The 17,508-nt window shown below is 52.0% G+C and overlaps 1 protein-coding gene across 1 annotated transcript; it reads right to left on the bottom strand.

The window, feature by feature from the left end:
- Positions 1 to 27: 27 nt before the first annotated feature.
- NIPSNAP1 (nipsnap homolog 1) lies at positions 28 to 16,237 on the bottom strand. Its single transcript, XM_060122120.1, has 10 exons — positions 16,109 to 16,237; positions 8,495 to 8,622; positions 8,250 to 8,295; positions 7,905 to 7,999; positions 4,464 to 4,534; positions 4,178 to 4,318; positions 3,843 to 3,874; positions 3,397 to 3,491; positions 2,005 to 2,088; positions 28 to 363 (listed from the first exon to the last, which is right to left on the bottom strand). Exons 1-10 carry the CDS (start codon positions 16,204 to 16,206, stop codon positions 299 to 301), a joined length of 855 nt encoding a protein of 284 aa, XP_059978103.1. The 5' UTR covers positions 16,207 to 16,237; the 3' UTR covers positions 28 to 298.
- Between the last annotated feature and the right edge of the window lie 1,271 nt (positions 16,238 to 17,508).

The following is a 17,508-nucleotide window of genomic DNA, read 5'->3' as shown; positions in this document are numbered from 1 at the left end:
TGAGATGAGGAATCTTAGGGGAAAATGTGAAAAGACACAAAAGGTTGCTGTTCTTCATTCAGAGAAATTAACAACTGCTTCCAGCAAGGGGGACGGGTGTGCGGGGAAGGTGGGAAGGGTCTGGACAGGGCTGCGAGTCCTCAGAACCCCATCATCCTTCAGCTCCCCCTTCTCTGAGCTGAGCACTACTCCCAGAGTCCACAGAGTCTGAGAGAAAACCAAGACATCAGGGCTGGGATCTCCTCTGTCCATGGCTACCCTGAGGGAGAGGTGGGAGGAGGTGGAGGCAGCGGCAGCATCACTGGAGAGGTGAGATCTTCAAAGGGATCATGATCCGAGACTCCATGTGTCGAACCAGGGGGACTGCAGAGAGAGAGGCAGAGGTCACGAGGGGGCTGAGGTGAGCCAACCGCCCAAAACTAGCCCCTGAAGGAGGAGGAGGCCTGGGATGCTGAGACAGGGAAACCCCACTGCTCTCCTGGAATGGCCCATGGAGAGCGCCACATCTCCCAAACTGTGGGATATGAGGGGACTTAGGCTGTGATGAAAGGCAGCTTTTAAAGTTTTTCATAATTGGGACTTTCCTGGTGGTGCAGTAGTTAAGAATCCGCCTGCCAATGCAGGCGACACGGGTTCGAGCCCCGGTCCGGGAAGATCCCACATGCCGTGGAGCAACTAAGCCTGTGCGCCACAACTACTGAGCCTGCGTGCTGCAACTACTGAAGCCCACATGCCTAGAGCCTGTCCTCCACAACAAGAGAAGCCACCACAATAAGAAGCCCGCGCACCGCAACAAAGAGTAGCCCGCGCTCGCCGCAACTAGAGAAAGCCTGCACGCAGCAACGAAGACCCAACACAGCCATAAATAAATAAATAAATAAATAAATTTATTTATTAAATTTTTTTTCATAATTATGTATTTACTTCCTATGTATGTGAAAAAACAACCAGCATAGCTTAAAAGTGATTTCACAGATATTATTGCTTAGGACAAAGCTAGGTGAAGAACAGAGCAGGGGGATTTAAAGGAAGAGATCAAGAAAATAATTGTAGCAGAAGAAAATTGGCAGGACAAAAGCTGTGAGGGTGTCCTCAAGGGGCTAAAGTTTGAAAAACACTGATTTAGTTCAACTGACTCATTTTACAGGTGGGGACACTGCAGCTCAGAGTGGATCACCCCAAGGTCACCCAGAAGGTCAGACTCTTTCCTCCTGCTCCGTGCAGTTAAACTTTACCATGCTTACAAATTACCTACAGTTCTCGTTCAAGTGCAGATCTTGATTCAGTGCGGGGAGGTAGGGGGTTGAGATTGGGCATTTCTAACAAGCTTCCAGGGGATGCTGACACTGTCATTTGGGACCACACTTGGAAGAGTGAGGCTCCCGCTAACTCCTTCAGGAGATGCATTCTCCCACACACCAGCTGGTAAGTGTGGAAGCTCAGCTGTAAGTTCCTTAAGGGCAGGGCATTCTCTGCCTCCCAACTCCCGCCCACCACAGTCCCTGGTACACAGTGAGTGCTCACCCAGCACCTACTGACTCCAGGTGGTTCCCAGGGGTCCCTGCAAAGTGGCAAATGCTGTAGGCAAAAAACTTGCTCGAAAAAATTGACTGTGCGCCTCCTCTGCGCCAGAGTCTAGGCCAAGCACTTTTCATAAATTAGCTTCTCCAGCCCTCTGAGGGAGGCTTTCTCACCATTGCCACCTTACAGATTGAAAACAGCATCAGTGAGGTGAAGAACCAGGCCCAAGGTCACACTGTGTGCTCAACTACAACACTTCTCTGAGGCAGGGACCACCTGGCTGTGTTATTGCCCCTTAGGGCACTCACCCAGGACAGCCTGCATCCCGGGGAGCATGCCACCAGGACAGGAACCTACTAACTCATTGTCCTGAAAGTGAGTTCTCCATCACGAGAGGTAATCAAACGAGGTCAGATCTACTTGCAGAGGGGATTCCATCCTCAGATAGGGCTCTTGGCAGATGACCTCAGAGGAGGTGCTCACCTGTGTAGTAGACATTTTCGTCCCAGCCCCTCTTCCTCCAGGCAGCATTTCTGGTCTCCTCCCGAGACTGCAGGTCTTTATAGGCTGTGGGGGGAAGGCATAGGCTCATTCCTGAGGCACAGAGGATCTGAGCCTGTATCCAGCACAAGGCCCTCCTTCCGGTGCCCCAAACCCTGCCCTGCTGTCTCTTCCTCCCCGGATGCCTCCAACTGTTAGCAAACATTGTCTGCTTTGACAATCTCATCCAATCAGTACATTTCTTGTGTATTTCCAGCCCAGAACTCTCCCTTGAGCTCTAGACTCGATTATCCAGTGTCCACTTGACATTTCCACTCAGATCTGTCAGTGTCTCAAAGGTAACACTTCTAAGGACCAAAAGTACACTCCTGACTCTCCAACCTGCTCCTCCAAGGGTCTCAGTAAGCAATACAGAGCTGCTCAAACAGGAGTCTTGGTGTCCTGGGGTCCTCTTTCCCTCCCCCACCCCAGACAGAAAATTCATCCACCAGTCCGATTGGTTCCACCTCCAGACCAAAGAATCTGTGGACTTCTCAGCATCCTCACTGTCACCACCTTAGGCCAGGCCACCATCCTCTCCCCCCTGAGCTACTATAACCACCTCCTGATGCCCCACATCCTCTCTCACTCCCCTACAAAGTGCTCCCAACAAAGCACATGGCAGCCAGAGGAACCATTAGAACACAAATCAGGTCATTTCATGCTGCTTGAAACGCTGTAGCAGTCGCCCACTGAAGTTAGAATAAATCCCAGGAATTCCCTGATGGTCCAGTGGTTAGGACTCTACACTTCCAGTGCAGGGGGATCAGGTTCGATCTCTGGTTGGGGAACTAAGATCCCTCAAGCCTCGCAGTGCAGCCAAAAAAAAAAAAAGGAGAAAAAGTAAAAGAATAAATCCCAACTCATCTCATCCCCATGGCCTGCAAGACCTAGTCTAACCTGGTCGATCCACATCTTCCCACTCTCTTCCCCACTCCCTCCACATAGGCCTCCTTTGCACTCCTCAAAACCCTGAAGGCCTTTCCCCACCGCAGGGCCTTTGCACGTGTTGTTCCCTCTACTTGGAATACCCTTCCCTGGCAATTCACAGCTGACTCCTCATCCTTTAGCTGAGCTTACATTTCACCTCCTTAGAGAGGCGTTCTAGTCTATCTAAGCCAATAAAACTTCCCATATTTTTCTTCATTATTTCTCCCTCTCTCTTTATGATTTGTAATAATCTGAAATTATCTTTTTTGTTACTTTATGTCTGAGGTGGTATCTCCCTCTGCTGGAATGTAAGCTCCACAAGGGCCCTAATGTATTCGCATTGTTGACATGGACTGAAAGTAGAGAAAGGGGGCCACAGAGGGTCCTGGAGGGTCCCCAGCCTACCCCAGAGATGGTGCACAACGTATAGCTCTCCTATCTGCGAGAAGAAGCCGCCCACTGCCTCCTGGTTCTCCTGCCGGTACTTGATGGCCCGAGCCCTGGGGATGGCAGAAAAGTGTGGGGCAGAGGCCAGGGCCGGTGCAAAGGGCCCTCCGGGGTGTTCCCAGGCTGGTTTCTCAGTTACACATCAAGGGAGGAACCTGAGGTAGGGCCCTTGGCTCTCAGAAATGATCAGGGACCAGGGTGACGGAGGTGCAGCCGCTGGCTGGGTGTTCTACCACAGTGGTCTAGAGAATCCTCACCCCCCTGGTTGGATCATCACCATCTCCTGGAGATGGCATGGAGGATGACGGGTTCCCTGCTACAGGGCCCTGGGAAAGGTGGTCCACCAGGGGCCTTGATAGGGCAGGTGGGCAGGGTACCCCCAACTCCCCAGAACCACCACTCACCAGTTGTTCCCCCATTCGATCATGGTTCCCGGCTGAAAGAGAACCAGAGCAGAGGAGGCGAATGAGCCCCCTTCTGGTACTTCAAGCATCACTGTTGGGTGGGGATGGGAAACTGTCACGTTTCTGCAGCTCCTGGGGCCGCTTCACCTTATTCATGGGGCCCTGACTCACGCCTGGGTGTGCACATGTGCACACATGCACACACACCTCTGTTCTGGGGCCAGAAGCCCCAATCTAGGTGCTGGGGCACCAGGCCCGCCCACCTCAGGGTACCAGGAAAGCAGCGCTGCTGCAGGAGGGGTGGGAGACAGGCGGGGAGCTGGCGGGGGAAGCACCTTGAGCTTGTACGTCCTCAGCTCGTAGATGTTGGGGCCGTCTCTAGGCTGTGGCTCGTTCCAGAAGCTGAACTCGAGGAGCAGCTGGTTCCTCCTGGACAGCAGCATCTGGCTCCGCTCCTTTCGGAACTCTAGGTACTCCTGCGGGCATGGTGGTTTGGGCACGGCAGCCAGGAAGTGCCCCGGCCCCATCGGTGTGTCCCACAGGGTGACGGAGGCAGCCCCCAGCACAGGGCTGAGCCAGAACCAGCATCTGGAGAGGTTTGCCGAGTGTATGCCAACATACCTTGTTGTTTTTGAGCTTGTTCATGCAGTCCATGAGGGCTGGGTAGCCACCTGAGAATCGCCACAGGTGCACTGTTGGGAGGCAGGGAGGACGGTACAGGTCAGGGGGCTGCGGGGACCCTGCCCTGCTTACCCCGAGGCTGGTTAGGTGTGTATGTAAAAGGGGAGGCTCCAGTCTGGTTCCCTATAGCACCAGGACTCTCTGAGTTCCCTCTGCCTTGGTGCGGGCAGCTCTAGGCAGGCGGAAAAGCCAGACACAAGACCCGGAGACCTAGGTTTGAGGTGCAGCTTTGCCAGGTGGCCTTTGACCCCTCTAGGACTCAATGTCCTCATCTTGAAAATGAGAATAACGCTCCCACCCAAACTTCTTTAAGTAGCAACAAGAGGATCAGACATGAACTTGTACCCTAGGAGCTGCGCATGCGTAAAGCAGACCACCAGGCCTGTGGGGGACAGGCTGGGCCAGAGGAAGGGGTAGGTCTGATGGGCAGAGATGGATGACTCCAAAACACTGAATTAAAGGAAAAAAGCTAAGGAACAGAACAGCATGTGAGGTATGGTACCACGTGTGTTTAGAGGGGGAAGAACATATCCAGAGATGCTGGTCTATGTACCACCTCTTGATGGAGAGCCATCGAGATTGTGACAGGAGATGCCCTTGGGGCAAAGAACTGAGGCCTGGGGTTCACAGGCAGGAGGGAGGCTTACTTTTCGTTGCAAACTCTTTGTACCGTTTGCATATTTTATCACCGTCTCTGTACTGGGTTAAATAGTGTCCTCCACCTCCACCCCCAAATTCATGCCAACCCAGAACCTCAGAATGTGACTTTATTTGAAATAGGGTCTTTCTAGTGGTAGTCAAGCTAAGATGAGGTCATATTGGGTTGGCCCTAACTTCAATGACTGATGTCCTTATAAGAAGAGGGAGACTTGGACACAGAGGGCAACACCACGTGAAGACAGACACCCAGGGAGAACACCACGTGACTAAGGAGGCAGAGATTGGAGCAATGCATCTGTGAGCCAAGGAGTGCCAAGGATTTCCGGCCACCACTAGAAGCTGGAAAAGGCAAGAAAAGATTCTCCCCTAGAGCCTTTGGAGGGAGCATGCCCCTACCGACACCTTGATTTCAGACTTCTGGACTCCAGAACTTGAGAGAATAGATTTCTGTTGTTTTAAGCCCACCAGTAGTTGGTACTTTTTACAGCAGCCCCAGGAAAACCCTGATACACCTTCCAGTAATAAAGAAACCTAGTCTGTGTGCAAGAGAAGGAACAGTCTTGTCATGCTTGGGAGCATGGCTGGGGCCAAGGGAGCAAGGTCCCTAAAAGGTCAATCGGGCAGGCTAAGGCTGAGAGCATTTGGTTGGCCAGTGGCTTGGCATTTCAGACTCTTGTTACTTATCCCCAGCTGGTCGCTCACCTGCCTTTTGACTCCATCTCTGCCTTGATTTTCCCATCTGCAAAATGGTCTGGCCCTAGGGTTTAAAGGCCTCTTTCCCAAGGGAAACAGCAAAAGTACTGTATGGATGGCAGTCTATTAAGACCAGGAATGCTGACCTGTGGAAGAGGCATTAGCCTAATTCTAGGGGCCAAGAGGTAAAAGTTACAAAGAGGGCATCCAAGGCCCATGAGAAGAAAGAATTTTCTAACAATGATAGTGGACGATGGATTGGAGGTTTTTTACAAAAAACCCGAATCTACAAATTCATTAAAATGTAGATTCCTGAGCCCTACTCCCAGGGGGTGGCTCAGTGGATCTGCTCCCCAGATGATTCTACATAGGGGACAACCCCTCAAGATACACAAAATACAGGGCATGCTTTAAAATTCATGCTCCCGGGCTTCCCCGGTGGCGTAGTGGTTGGGAGTCCGCCTGCCAATGCAGGGGACACGGGTTCGTGCCCCGGTCCGGGAGGATCCCACATGCCGCGGAGCGGCTGGGTCCGTGAGCCGTGGTCGCTGGGCCTGCGCGTCCGGAGCCTGTGCTCCGCGACGCGAGAGGCCACAGCAGTGAGAGGCTCGCGTACCGCAAAAAAAAAAAAAAAAAAAAAAAAAAAAAAAAAAATTCATGCTCCCATTCCTCAAAGTTCATTTCTCAATTAACAGATACTTAGAAGAATCCAAGAAGTACTGCTGGAACTGATTAGGTTGTACCTAAAATGGGGAAACTGTAGGGGCTGGAACGGAAGACAGCTTTTCTCCTACCCCACTATTAATGTGTCAGTGACTGTTACTGAAACAGAATATATGATTAAGAGAATCTACCTAACTGCAGATCACAGATTTAAAAAACAAACAAACAAAACACATACAATTATCAGGGTAGTTGAAGGATGAGATAAGTTGGCTTGTGTGGTAGTGAGCTCCCCATAGCTGTGAGTGTTCAAGGGAAGCATAGAGGACCCTCTATCAAGGCTGCACCAGAGGAGCTCCCTGTGCTGTACGCAGTCTAATCAGCACTGTCCAAAAGGACTTCCTACTATGATGGAAAAGTTCTACAGCTGTGCCATCCAAGACGGTAGCCACGAGCCACATATTTCTATCAATGGGCACTTGAAATGTGGCTAGTGTGACTGAGGAACTGAATTTTTCATTTTATTTAACTTTACTCAATTTAAATTTAAGTAGCTACATGTGGTTAGTGGTTACTTTCCTGGACAGTGCAGATCTAAATGCCAAGGCCCCTGTAAGTGGCTGGGATGCTGTGAGTGAACCAAATGCATGTGTGGGTCCTCACAGCTGGTGCCAACTGAGGTGGGCATGTTGGGGTGGGATGGGGCATGCTTGGGGTACCGCTGGGAAGCTGTAAGGAACCAGCTCAGACAAGAGTCCCTTTTATTCCACAAATATGTACGGCATACCAGGGGTTCAGTGGTGAAGAAAGGCAGGGCCCCCGCCCGCTTGGAACTCACCACCTCCACGGGGAGACAGACAGAACAGGGCACATGATCAGGGCTGTGAAGAGGCAAGTCCTGGGGGCTGGGGAGCCAGGAGAGGTGCCTCACCCAGCTGGGGTGGAGGGAATCAGGGGAGGCTTCCAGGAGGAGGTGATGTCTACACCAAAATAAAAGGTGAGTAGAGGAGTGAGCCAAGTAGAGGAGGCAAAGGAGAAAGAATGCTTCAGGCTGACGAAACAGCATGAACAAGAGCGTGGAACTAGAGGGAAAAACTATCCATCTGAAGAACAGAAAAGAGTCCTGGGTGGGATCGTGCAGCGAGCAGCAGGACGTGGCGAGACAAGGCTTGACGCTGGGCAGGGAAGGGCTCAAGAGCCTCGTGGGGCACCCCAAGGGCAGAGGGAGCCGCCACAGATGTTTGGGCAGGAGAGTGAGCTGACGGGGGCTGCACTTAGAAAGACCCCTCTGGGTGCCGCTGCAGAGGGAGTGGAGGGCAGCCACCTGGGCTGGGCAGCAGTGGCGCTGGGGGGTGGGCAGCTCACCTGCCTGGTCCTGTTCCCCGTACCATGTGTTCCAGTTGCCCACGAGTGAGCAGGGGTAATCCTCATCCAGGTGCAGCTTGGGCAGCACAGCCTCCCTGTGGGAGGGGCACAGAGAAGGGGGAGGGCTCACACCAGCCACCAGAGCCCCTGAGATGAGGCTTCCAACTCAGGCCCGCAGAGTTGGGCCTCAGTCTCCCCATCTCTAAGATGCAGAGGCTGCACGAGAGGATGTGTGGCTCTGAAATCTATACCCCCCTGGATTTCTGCATGGAGAACAGGGCTTGCATAGAGGTCCCCACCCAAGCAGGGACTGGGACACGAGGGTTAGGGTTAGGGTCAGCTCACGTCAGGCTGTTGTAGGCATCCAGATACTCGGGCTTCACATTGTGAACTGCAACAGAGGATAGAGAGCAGGAGGTGAAGCGAGGGGGAGCGGGGTGTCTGTGGGGAGCTGTGCTGGGGGTAGCCCCACAGGGTGTGGGCTTCCAGGACAGCTCGGGATGTCCCAGACCCTCTCAAGTCCCAGCCAGAGCCTTGCAGGCCCCCAGAGGCCCTGGGAGGGAGGGCTGGCCAACTCAGCAGCCACTCACACTGGATCTTGTAGAGGTTGCTGGTCTCCTTCTTGGACAGCAGGGTGGAGTGGGCGTCCTTCCGGGGATCCACCTTGTGTACGAACAGAGAACGGAACCAGCTGCCTTCATTGTCCTTGGAATAGAAGCTGCGGGACAGAGTTCAGGGGGGACCTGCTTACATCTGCTCGGACGCCTTGCTCCCCAATGCTAGTGACACACATTTCTGGGAATGAAGCCACGGAATCCCATGGCAGCTCCAGAAGATGTCATATCATTGGAGCCAGCTGAGCACAGCTGGTCCTTTCTACAGAGATCCTGGCTCCCCAGTTCGCTTCTTGAAGCTCTGCGGAGGCTCAGGAGGCCAGGAGAGGCAGCCCCACCTCCCGCCTCTCTCTCCAGCCTCCCTGCCTCCAATTCACCCCTTTCCAAGAGGTCGTCCACTTGGACCACACAACTGCATCCCTTGCCAAGAGGATCAACCCCGCACCCATCTTGCCTGATGTCCAAAGCCCATGACAGCCCAACCTACCTTGGCAGCCTCCCATCCTGTCCATCCCCAACCTGCGTATCCCGCTCTCCAGCTATGTTTCTCCCTGAACCAACCAGGCTCTTTCACTCTGTGCTTTCTTTGCAATTTCTGTCCCCTCTGACAAGAGGGCTGCACTCACCGTCCTCCCTGGTGCTCACACTACACCTGGCCTGTGCCCAATCCCAGCCCCACAAATGGAGAGCCCAAGACAAGCACACTTTGTCCTTGAGGAGGTCACAGTCTGCTGGGAGAAGTGGACCTTGGAACACAGTTACAGCCAGAGGTCTCTGGGAGAGCCCAGATGTGTTAGCCTGAACTTGGCCTCTGGAAGTCTGGGCTGGCTCTCCAGAGGAGGTGATCTGGCCAGTCTCCAAATCTCCAGGGCTGATTTGGCAGATAAAGGCAGGTAGAGGGGGTCAAAGGCATCACAAGGCAAGATTCATTCACTCATCCAGCCAACACTTACCTGACAAATATCTGCCCTGTGCACATTGCTGTGTTGCTGTGAGAATGAATGAATGAATGACGTGCCTTGTTCAGAGCAGGGGGACCAACCACCAGGTCCTGCCAGATCATAACTGCACTCCCCACACAAGGTCCCAGCAGGGGTGGGGATTACTTTTAGGCTGCCAAATGTGGTAAATCATCTTACTTAACAGCAGTGGTGCAGCTTGTAGCCAGGCCTGAAACACTAACCTCCCGCTGGATGATTTCTAGCCAAGGAGCCTGGCAGTGGGGGCCCCATCAGCAAGTCCTCTCCTTTTTCAAGCCTCTTCTGTGGCTAGGATAAACGTTTTGTAAATCAAAGTATTGCTTTTTTCCAAAATATGGAGCAAGTACTGGGACTGATAAAATTTAAAAAGCAACTTAAAGTGGTGAAATATTTGTATAAGCATAGAGAAAGATAAGTAACAATCTGTCCCAGACTGCTTTTTGTTGCTTGGTTGGTTGGTTGGTTTTTGGCCACGCCAAGCAGCCTGCGGGATCCTAGTTCCCCGACCAGGGAATGAACCCGGGCCACAGCAGTAAAAGTGCCGAGTCCCAACCACTGAACTGCCCAGGAAATCCCAGTCCCAAACTGTTAATACTGCTTACCTGGGAGAGGGAAGAGGAAGATGGTTAAACTTTTCGTTATTCATTATAATTTTTTGTAAAGGTAAAAAAAAACTGTTTAAAGTATTTCCAAATTCATAGGCTTTCTATCATTTTGTGTGTATTTGCTTCATTAACAAAAAACAGACAGTTATCGTCAGATGGTCGATGTAGACTGTGAAAAATTTGGGACCAGAATAAGGGAGCCTCACTATGGCTAACGTTGGCTGAGGATATCCTCTGTGCCAGGGACCTGTGATCAGCTTAACGTGATCCCGCTGAATCTATGTAAGGATATCATAATGTTGATATTATTAATGCCCCCATTTTCAAGATGAGAAAGTAGAAGGTCGGAGGTGGGAGGGTTAAGAAACTTGTCCCCAGGTCACATAGCAAATCAGGGACAGAGAGTTCAGGAAAGAACCCAGATCTCTTTCCTCTATAGTCAGCCCCACCTCAGATCTGGCACCAACCTGGGGAACTAGCATCAGGTAGATACTGTGAAGAACCAGGTGTTTTTAACAAAGCCACGGCAGAGGGACCTGACCTTTGGTCTGAATGTAGAGAGGCTGCTTCCGCTGGAAGGGGTGGTGACAGGGAGGGCAGCCACTCCTACTATTTGTCAACCAAGACCTTTGCTCCAGGACTGGGCTTTGAGTAATTTATTAACATCAGCACTGACCAAGATAAACAGCCAAGTGGCCAGCCCTGAAGAGACAGCCTGGGACCCCGGGGGCTGGGGAGTGAGGGGGTCCAGGAGCTCTGATGGGCTCCCATCTCCTCCCACCACTGTCTAATCTTTCCTGCCTCTGGGTCTCCGTTTCCCCACGTGTCAAAAGAGCAGGGTAGAGCAGCCTATCTCTAAGGATCTTTTCTACAAGTCCCAAGAATATCCCAGGGCAGGGTCTGAACTTGAAGCTAGCATCCGAGGGTTCACATTTTCAAGAGTTCAAATCTCACTTTCTCAATGAAATCACAACATTCTCCTGTCCCTGAACTCCCCAACTCTTCTTACCCTGCTCTCTATTTTTCTGTAGCTCCTTCTAACACGTTATAGAATGTTTTTGTTTATTATGTGCCTTGTTTATTGTCTCCCACTAGAAGCAGAGCCCCAGGAGGATAGGGAGCTTGTCTGTCTCGTGTATCCCTGCTGTATCCCCAGTGCCTGGAAAAGTGTTGGGATGTGGCACATGCTCAGACCACGTTTGGGGAATGAGTGCAGGCGTGTGGGGGGACACGGGTGCATGAAAATGATGAAATCTGAGCGGTAAGAAAGGAGAGAAAGTGTGGACCTTGGCTCAGAGTGTGGACTCGGGACTCAGGGGCCCTTTCCATCCCCACCACCACCAGCAGAATTAGTGCTTAAGAACACAGGTTCTGGACAAATCCAGGACTAATCCCAGCCCAGCGTCATCTCTCTGAGACTCATTTACCTCATCCATAAAATAACAGCAATAGGATTGCCTTGTAGAGAATGGGGCAGACACGGCAGTGCAGCTAATATCACTCTTCCTACCTAACTTCCTAACTGAGCTCCTGCCTCCCATTCTTTCCCTTTTTTCCTAACCTGGCCATCAATTTTGTAATGCACCATGGTTGTGATGCTATTCGTCCACTTGAAAATCTTCTATGGATCCCTACTGCCCATAAAACAAGGCTGGATGTCTCCACTTGGGATTCTAGCTCTAATCTATTTTGCCAAGCTTTCCAGAGTCAGTTCCCCTTTTTTTTTTTATTTTTAATTTTTATTTGTTTATTTTTTTGGCCGCCCCACACAGCATGTGGGATCTTAGCTCCACGACCAACCGGGGACTGAACCCATGCCCCCAGCAGTGGAAGTGCAGAGTCCTAACCACTGGACTCCCGGAGAAGTCCCCAATTCCCTCTTAAATTTGGTGACCACAGAGCCAAGATTCCCTATCGTTAGCAACACCTGAGAACGTGTTAGAAGTTTTCAGACCCCATCCCAGACCTACTGCAACAGAAACTCTGGGGGTGGGCCTAGCAATCTGGGTTTTAACAAGCCTGCCAAGGGATTCTGATTCACACTCAGGCCCGAAAATCACTGCTCTAAGGCAGTCCCAACTTACTTTCTTTCCTTCTTTTCTTCATGTAATCTCAGTAAATCATCCCAGAAACACCAAAGAGTCTGGTATCTAAACTATATTAAGAATGTATTAAGGTGGGGCTTCCCTGGTGGTGCAGTATTAAGAACCCGCCTGCCAATGCAGAGGACACGGGTTCGAGCCCTGGTCCAGGAAGATTCCACATGCTGCAGAGCAACTAAGCCCGTGTGCCACAACTACTGAGCCTGTGCTCTAGAGCCTGAGAGCCACAACTACTGAGCCCTCATGCCACAACTACTGAAGTCTGCGCGCCTAGAGCCCAAGCTCTGCAACAAAGAGAAGCCACTGCAATAAGCCCTCGCACCGCAATGAAGAGCAGCCCCCCGCTCGCCGCGACTAGAGAAAGCCCGCGCGCAGCAATGAAGACCCAATGCAGCCAAAAAATAAAATAAATTAAAAAAAGAAAAAGAAGAACACCCCTTAGGACTAGAAAAACCAGTTCAACCCTTTCCATAAACACATCTCTCCTGGGACTTCCCTGGAGGTCCAGTGGTTAAGACTCTGTGCTTCAGGGAGCTCAGCTGGGTGCTCTGTGATGACCTAGATGGGTGGGATGGCTGGGGGGCTGGAGGGGGGGCAGGGAGGGAGGTCCAAGAAGGAGGGGATATATGTATACATATAGCTGATTCACTTCACTGTACAGTAGAAACTAACACAATATTGTAAAGCAATTATACTCCAATTTAAAAAAAAAAAAAAGACTGTGCTTCCACTGCAGGGGGCACAGGTTAGATCCCTGGTCAGGGGAACTAAAATCCCACATGTGGGGCTCGGCCAAAAAAAAAACCTCTCCTATTTCGCCCTCAGCCCCTCCATCATTTTCATGTGAATATGTCTCGTCTCCCCAGCCACACCGGAAGCCCAGAGCTGACGGTGTCCACCCCTCAAGGTATCAGCACAATGCTTTTAGCATGGGAGTTGCTCAGTAAATATCTGTCCCAGATGAGAACTTCTGAGACACATTTGCACTCTCAATAGGGATCAATGATCTGGTGCCTCACCACATGAAAATGCTCTGGAATGTTCTAGATTGATATGCTAGGAAGTTTGGCTCTGTGCACATTCCTGAAACACTCTTCTGTTTTGAGTTGGCTGAAAGGGGCCACAGGACTTTCCTGGTGGCGCACTGGTTAAGAATCTGCCTGCCAATGCAGGGGACACTGGTTTGATCCCTGGTCTAAGAAGATCCCACATGCCGCGGAGCAATTAAGCCTGTGCGCCACAACTACTAAGCCTGTGAGCCACAACTACTGAGCTCACGTGCCACAACTACTGAGGCCCACGTGCCTAGAGCTCGTGCTCCACAACAAGAGAAGCCACGGCAATAAGAAGCCCATGCACCACAATGAAGAGTAGCCCCTGCTTGCCACAACTAGAGAGGGCCCACACGCAGCAACGAAGACCCAACACAGCCAAAAATAAATAAATTAATTAATTAATTAAAAAAAAAAAAGAATCCACCTGCCAATGCAGGGGACACGGGTTTGAGCCTTGGTCCGGGAAGATTCCACATGCCGCGGAGCAACTAAGTCTGTGTACCACAACTACTGAGCCCGCGTGCCACAACTACTGAAGCCCATGTGCCCTAGAGCCTGTGCGCCGCAACTACTGAGCCCACCTGCTGCAACTACCGAAGCCCGTGTGCCTAGAGCCTGTGCTCCACAACAAGAGGAGACATGGTAATAAGAAGTCCGCGCACTGCAACGAAGAGCAGCCCCCGCTCGCCACAACTAGAGAAAGCCAGTGCGTAGCAACGAAGACCCAATGCAGCCAAAAATAATAAATTAAAAAAAAAGGGGCCACATTTCTGCTTATTGTTCCTGAAGTGTGTCTTTAGAAGACAAACTGGAAGAACTAAAGTTCTGTTAACGAGAGCATTACTGATGCAGCGGTAGCAACTGCTGTGTACTGAGCACTTTCTATGTGCTGAGAACAGATCCTCACAATATGTTCTTGAGAAAAATGAGGCTCAAAAACAAAATAGAGAAAAATGAGGCTCAGAGATGTACCAGGCCTTATTCGAGAACAATTACTCAATGGCCAAGAGGATTCCAATCCAGGTCTATCCGATTTCAAAGCCCACACGGTGTCTATACCCCAGTGGCCCCCAAAGCTCAGAGGCCAGAGGGCCCCTCTAGTGACTCCAGAGAGATACGGGGCAGATGGAGGGTCGGCAGGATTCCCAGGTATCCAAGGTGGGACCAGGGAGTAAGTAACTTTGAAGCAGTCCTTTAGGGACTTGATAAGTATTAATCCAAGTACCTGCACAGCAATCCTACGAAAAACACCAGGCAGGGATCTCCATTCCCACTTTACAGAGAAGGAAACCAAGGATCCCAGAGGTTCAGTGCCCCATCCAAGGTTAAGGAGTGGATAAGGGAGGAGCAGCAGGCTGCCTTAATGTCCCACGCTCCTTTTGTGGCCTCTGGCTATTCGCCACACAAATGGCTTTACCACCAACCAATTTTGTAACCCTGGGGCAGTGTGGTCCCACCCACAGCTTCCATTTCCTTATCTGGAAAACAAGGGGCTCACAGGAGGTGATCTCCCCAAAGCCCCTTCAGCCCTGACATCTTCGGGGCTCATGAAGAAATTGCTTGAGACACAGGTTTGGGCAAGGGGCAACATTTGCAGCAAATTCATCAGCGGCTGGGTACGTCGCACACATGGCCTTGTTAATCCTCAACAACTCTATGAAATACATCCTACTTTATCACCCCCATTTTACAGATTAGGAATCTGAGACTTCAAGAGGCCAAATGACTCATGCAAGGTCACCCCACTGAAAAAGGCTGAGTTAGATGTGCTGGTGCCCGGCAAACTCTAGGTAGGCTCTCTCCATGTTATCAGCTTTCTCCCCAATTACTGGGCAGTCAGGTTGGGGGCACATACCTGGCTCCTCTTTCCCAGCCTCCCCTGACCCCCACTGCACAGCACTCTAGATCATCTCACAGCAAAGCCTAACAGAACTCAGCAGCTTCATGCCTGCGCTGCTGGGCAGCACAGACCCCTCCTTTCCACAGGTGGGGGGACAGGTGTCCTCACTTCTTTGGCCAATGTTCTTGAGCATACACTGTTGTGAGCCCTGTGCCAGGGGCTGGGGAAACAGAAATATGAGGTGATGCTCTAGTGGCAGGGACAGGCAAGTGTGTACAGGGTGGTAAGAGCAGAGATGGGGGAAGTATAGGGTACTAGAGACGGAGTCAGGGAGGCCCAGCCCTGCCTCAGCCCAGAGCAGGGACCAAACAAAAGCCCAGGCCCAGCCCATGGCCCAGCCAGCCTCCCTCTCCCAGGAGGCCACCAGTTGTGGTGCAAAGAGCACAGGGGTGTCAGGAGGCCTGGGTCCAGACCCAGTGCCGCCACAGGATGGCAGGGGGAGTGACCTTGGGCAACTCACATCCTTTCTCAGGCCTCCTTTGCCCCACTTCTACTGTTCACGGTTGGGGAGCAAAGGATCTGTGCAGCCACGGCCTTTAGGGATCTCCCATTTGCTCCCCATATCTCTTACCCCCAGAACTTCCGGAAGGAGGTGCTGCCTCTCCTCGAAGCCCCCAGGGGGACTATCTCACAATCACCGCAAAGGCCTGGGAAGGGGCCACTCCTCCTGCCCTCTGACAGCTCCCACTCCCCAGGACCCAGGACCCGCCCCTCTCATTCACCCTACCCTTCATTCTTAGCCCAGAGCCAGGCACCCAACAGGACAAAGACCCTGAGCTTACTTTTCCCACCTCCCCCGTTCTTTGACCAGACCTCCTCCCCATGGCTCCACTTCTAACCACTAGATTACAAGCCCGAGTCTCTGCCCATCCCCCAAGCCCAGACCCTGGCCCCCACGCGTGCACCCGCCACGCGCGCCGCCCCCGCCTGGCCCGGCCCGGCTCATACCGCGCTGCAGCCACAGCCGCAACGTCCCGGCCCCCGGGCCCCGGGCGCCCCAGCAGCCGCCGAGCCGCCGCAGAGATGCTGCACAGACGCGGAGCCATGTTGGAGCGCTGCTGATTGGAGGAAGGCCCCGCCCCCGAACCCGGCGGCGGAGGCGGAACGTGAGTAAGCCCCGCCCCACCTGGTAGCCCGCCCCTTCTCCACCCAGACTGGTGGGTGTAGTCCCTGTGCGTTCAGCAACTTAGATGCTGGGCAGAAGTCCGGATTCTTGTCCTCTGAGCCTCTGCAACCCTGCTACAGACTTGCTCTGTGACCTGGAGCAAACCCTCTGCCTACTCTGGGCCTCGGTGTCCACCCCGGTAAAATGGGAGCATTGAACAATAATACCAGGGGTTCTTAACGGGGCACTCAAGGATGAGGGGGCAGAGGGCGAGTAAGCCCCCTGAAATCCTATACAGTTATGTGCGCCTGTGCGTTCCTGGGCGGGGGTGGGGTGGGGGCGGCACAGGTAGCGTTTATCACATTATGAAAGGAAAACCCCGTAACGATTTAAGACAGATGGACAAGGCTCTGGGTTGCAGGGACACTTTCTCTCTATCATCTCCTTTTCCCTTTCCATCCCCGCCTACCATCGCTGCCTGGGCCTCCTGGGGCCCCATGCCCTTCTCCTGCTCTGCCCAGGTCTTGTGCCTCACTTCCAAACTAGTCTCCTCTCGGCCCACAATCCCCCAGGTCACAGACCTTAGCAGGAGCAGAGGCCCTGCAGACCCCACAGGGGGGCCCAGGAGACTAATAACTTCCAGAGAGACTGTATGTGTAAAAGAATGTCCACCCGCTGAGGCTGACACTAACGGTCAGTGTGGTGTGCCTGGGGTGGAGGAGTGAGGACAGGCTTTGATTTTGTGATTCCTTCAGCAAATACTGAGTCCACGTGGCTAGGCCATGTGGTTAACTCTGAGACACCAAAGGCGGCCAGAACAACAATCCCCCAGCCCTCTTGGAACTTAAGGCCTGGCCAGGGAGACAAAATCAAACTGGTACTAACCTCCTGGGCAGAGGCCTTAGGCCTACCCCTCCCCTCCCCTCTCCTGCCTGACATACTAAATATTTACTGAATAAGTGAAAAATATACACAAAAATATTTTTTGCCAACTGTGATAGAGGCTATGAAGAAGTATGTGAAGCTATGAGGACTTATAATGGGGAGCGGGAAAGAGAAAATTCGAGGTCCTATATAGACTTTGAGGGTCAATGATAACTTCTATAAGGAAGTGAGGCTTGAACTATGATTTTTTTTTCTTGTGTTTTCTAAAGTTGCTACAATGAACATGTATTCTTTGCATGATTTATTTTAAAAGGATACTGTATATCATCATGATAAATAAAAACCGAAATCAACTGTT

The sequence above is a fragment of the Lagenorhynchus albirostris genome, chromosome 14 (assembly GCF_949774975.1).
Source record: "Lagenorhynchus albirostris chromosome 14, mLagAlb1.1, whole genome shotgun sequence".
In the NCBI taxonomy this organism is placed as follows: domain Eukaryota; kingdom Metazoa; phylum Chordata; class Mammalia; order Artiodactyla; family Delphinidae; genus Lagenorhynchus; species Lagenorhynchus albirostris.
The sequence above is the reverse complement of the archived record's forward strand: the minus strand, read 5'-3'. Positions and strand labels throughout refer to the sequence as shown.

Excerpts from the sequence above, each read along its gene's own strand:
- NIPSNAP1 (XM_060122120.1), bottom strand. The coding sequence starts at position 16,206 with ATGGCTCCGCGTCTGTGCAGCATCTCTGCGGCGGCTCGGCGGCTGCTG. Across the intron at positions 4,319-4,463 it reads ACAAGCTCAAAAACAACAAG|GAGTACCTAGAGTTCCGAAA; the intron begins GTATGTTGGCAT and ends CCATGCCCGCAG. Across the intron at positions 3,492-3,842 it reads ATCGAATGGGGGAACAACTG|GGCTCGGGCCATCAAGTACC; the intron begins GTGAGTGGTGGT and ends TGCCATCCCCAG.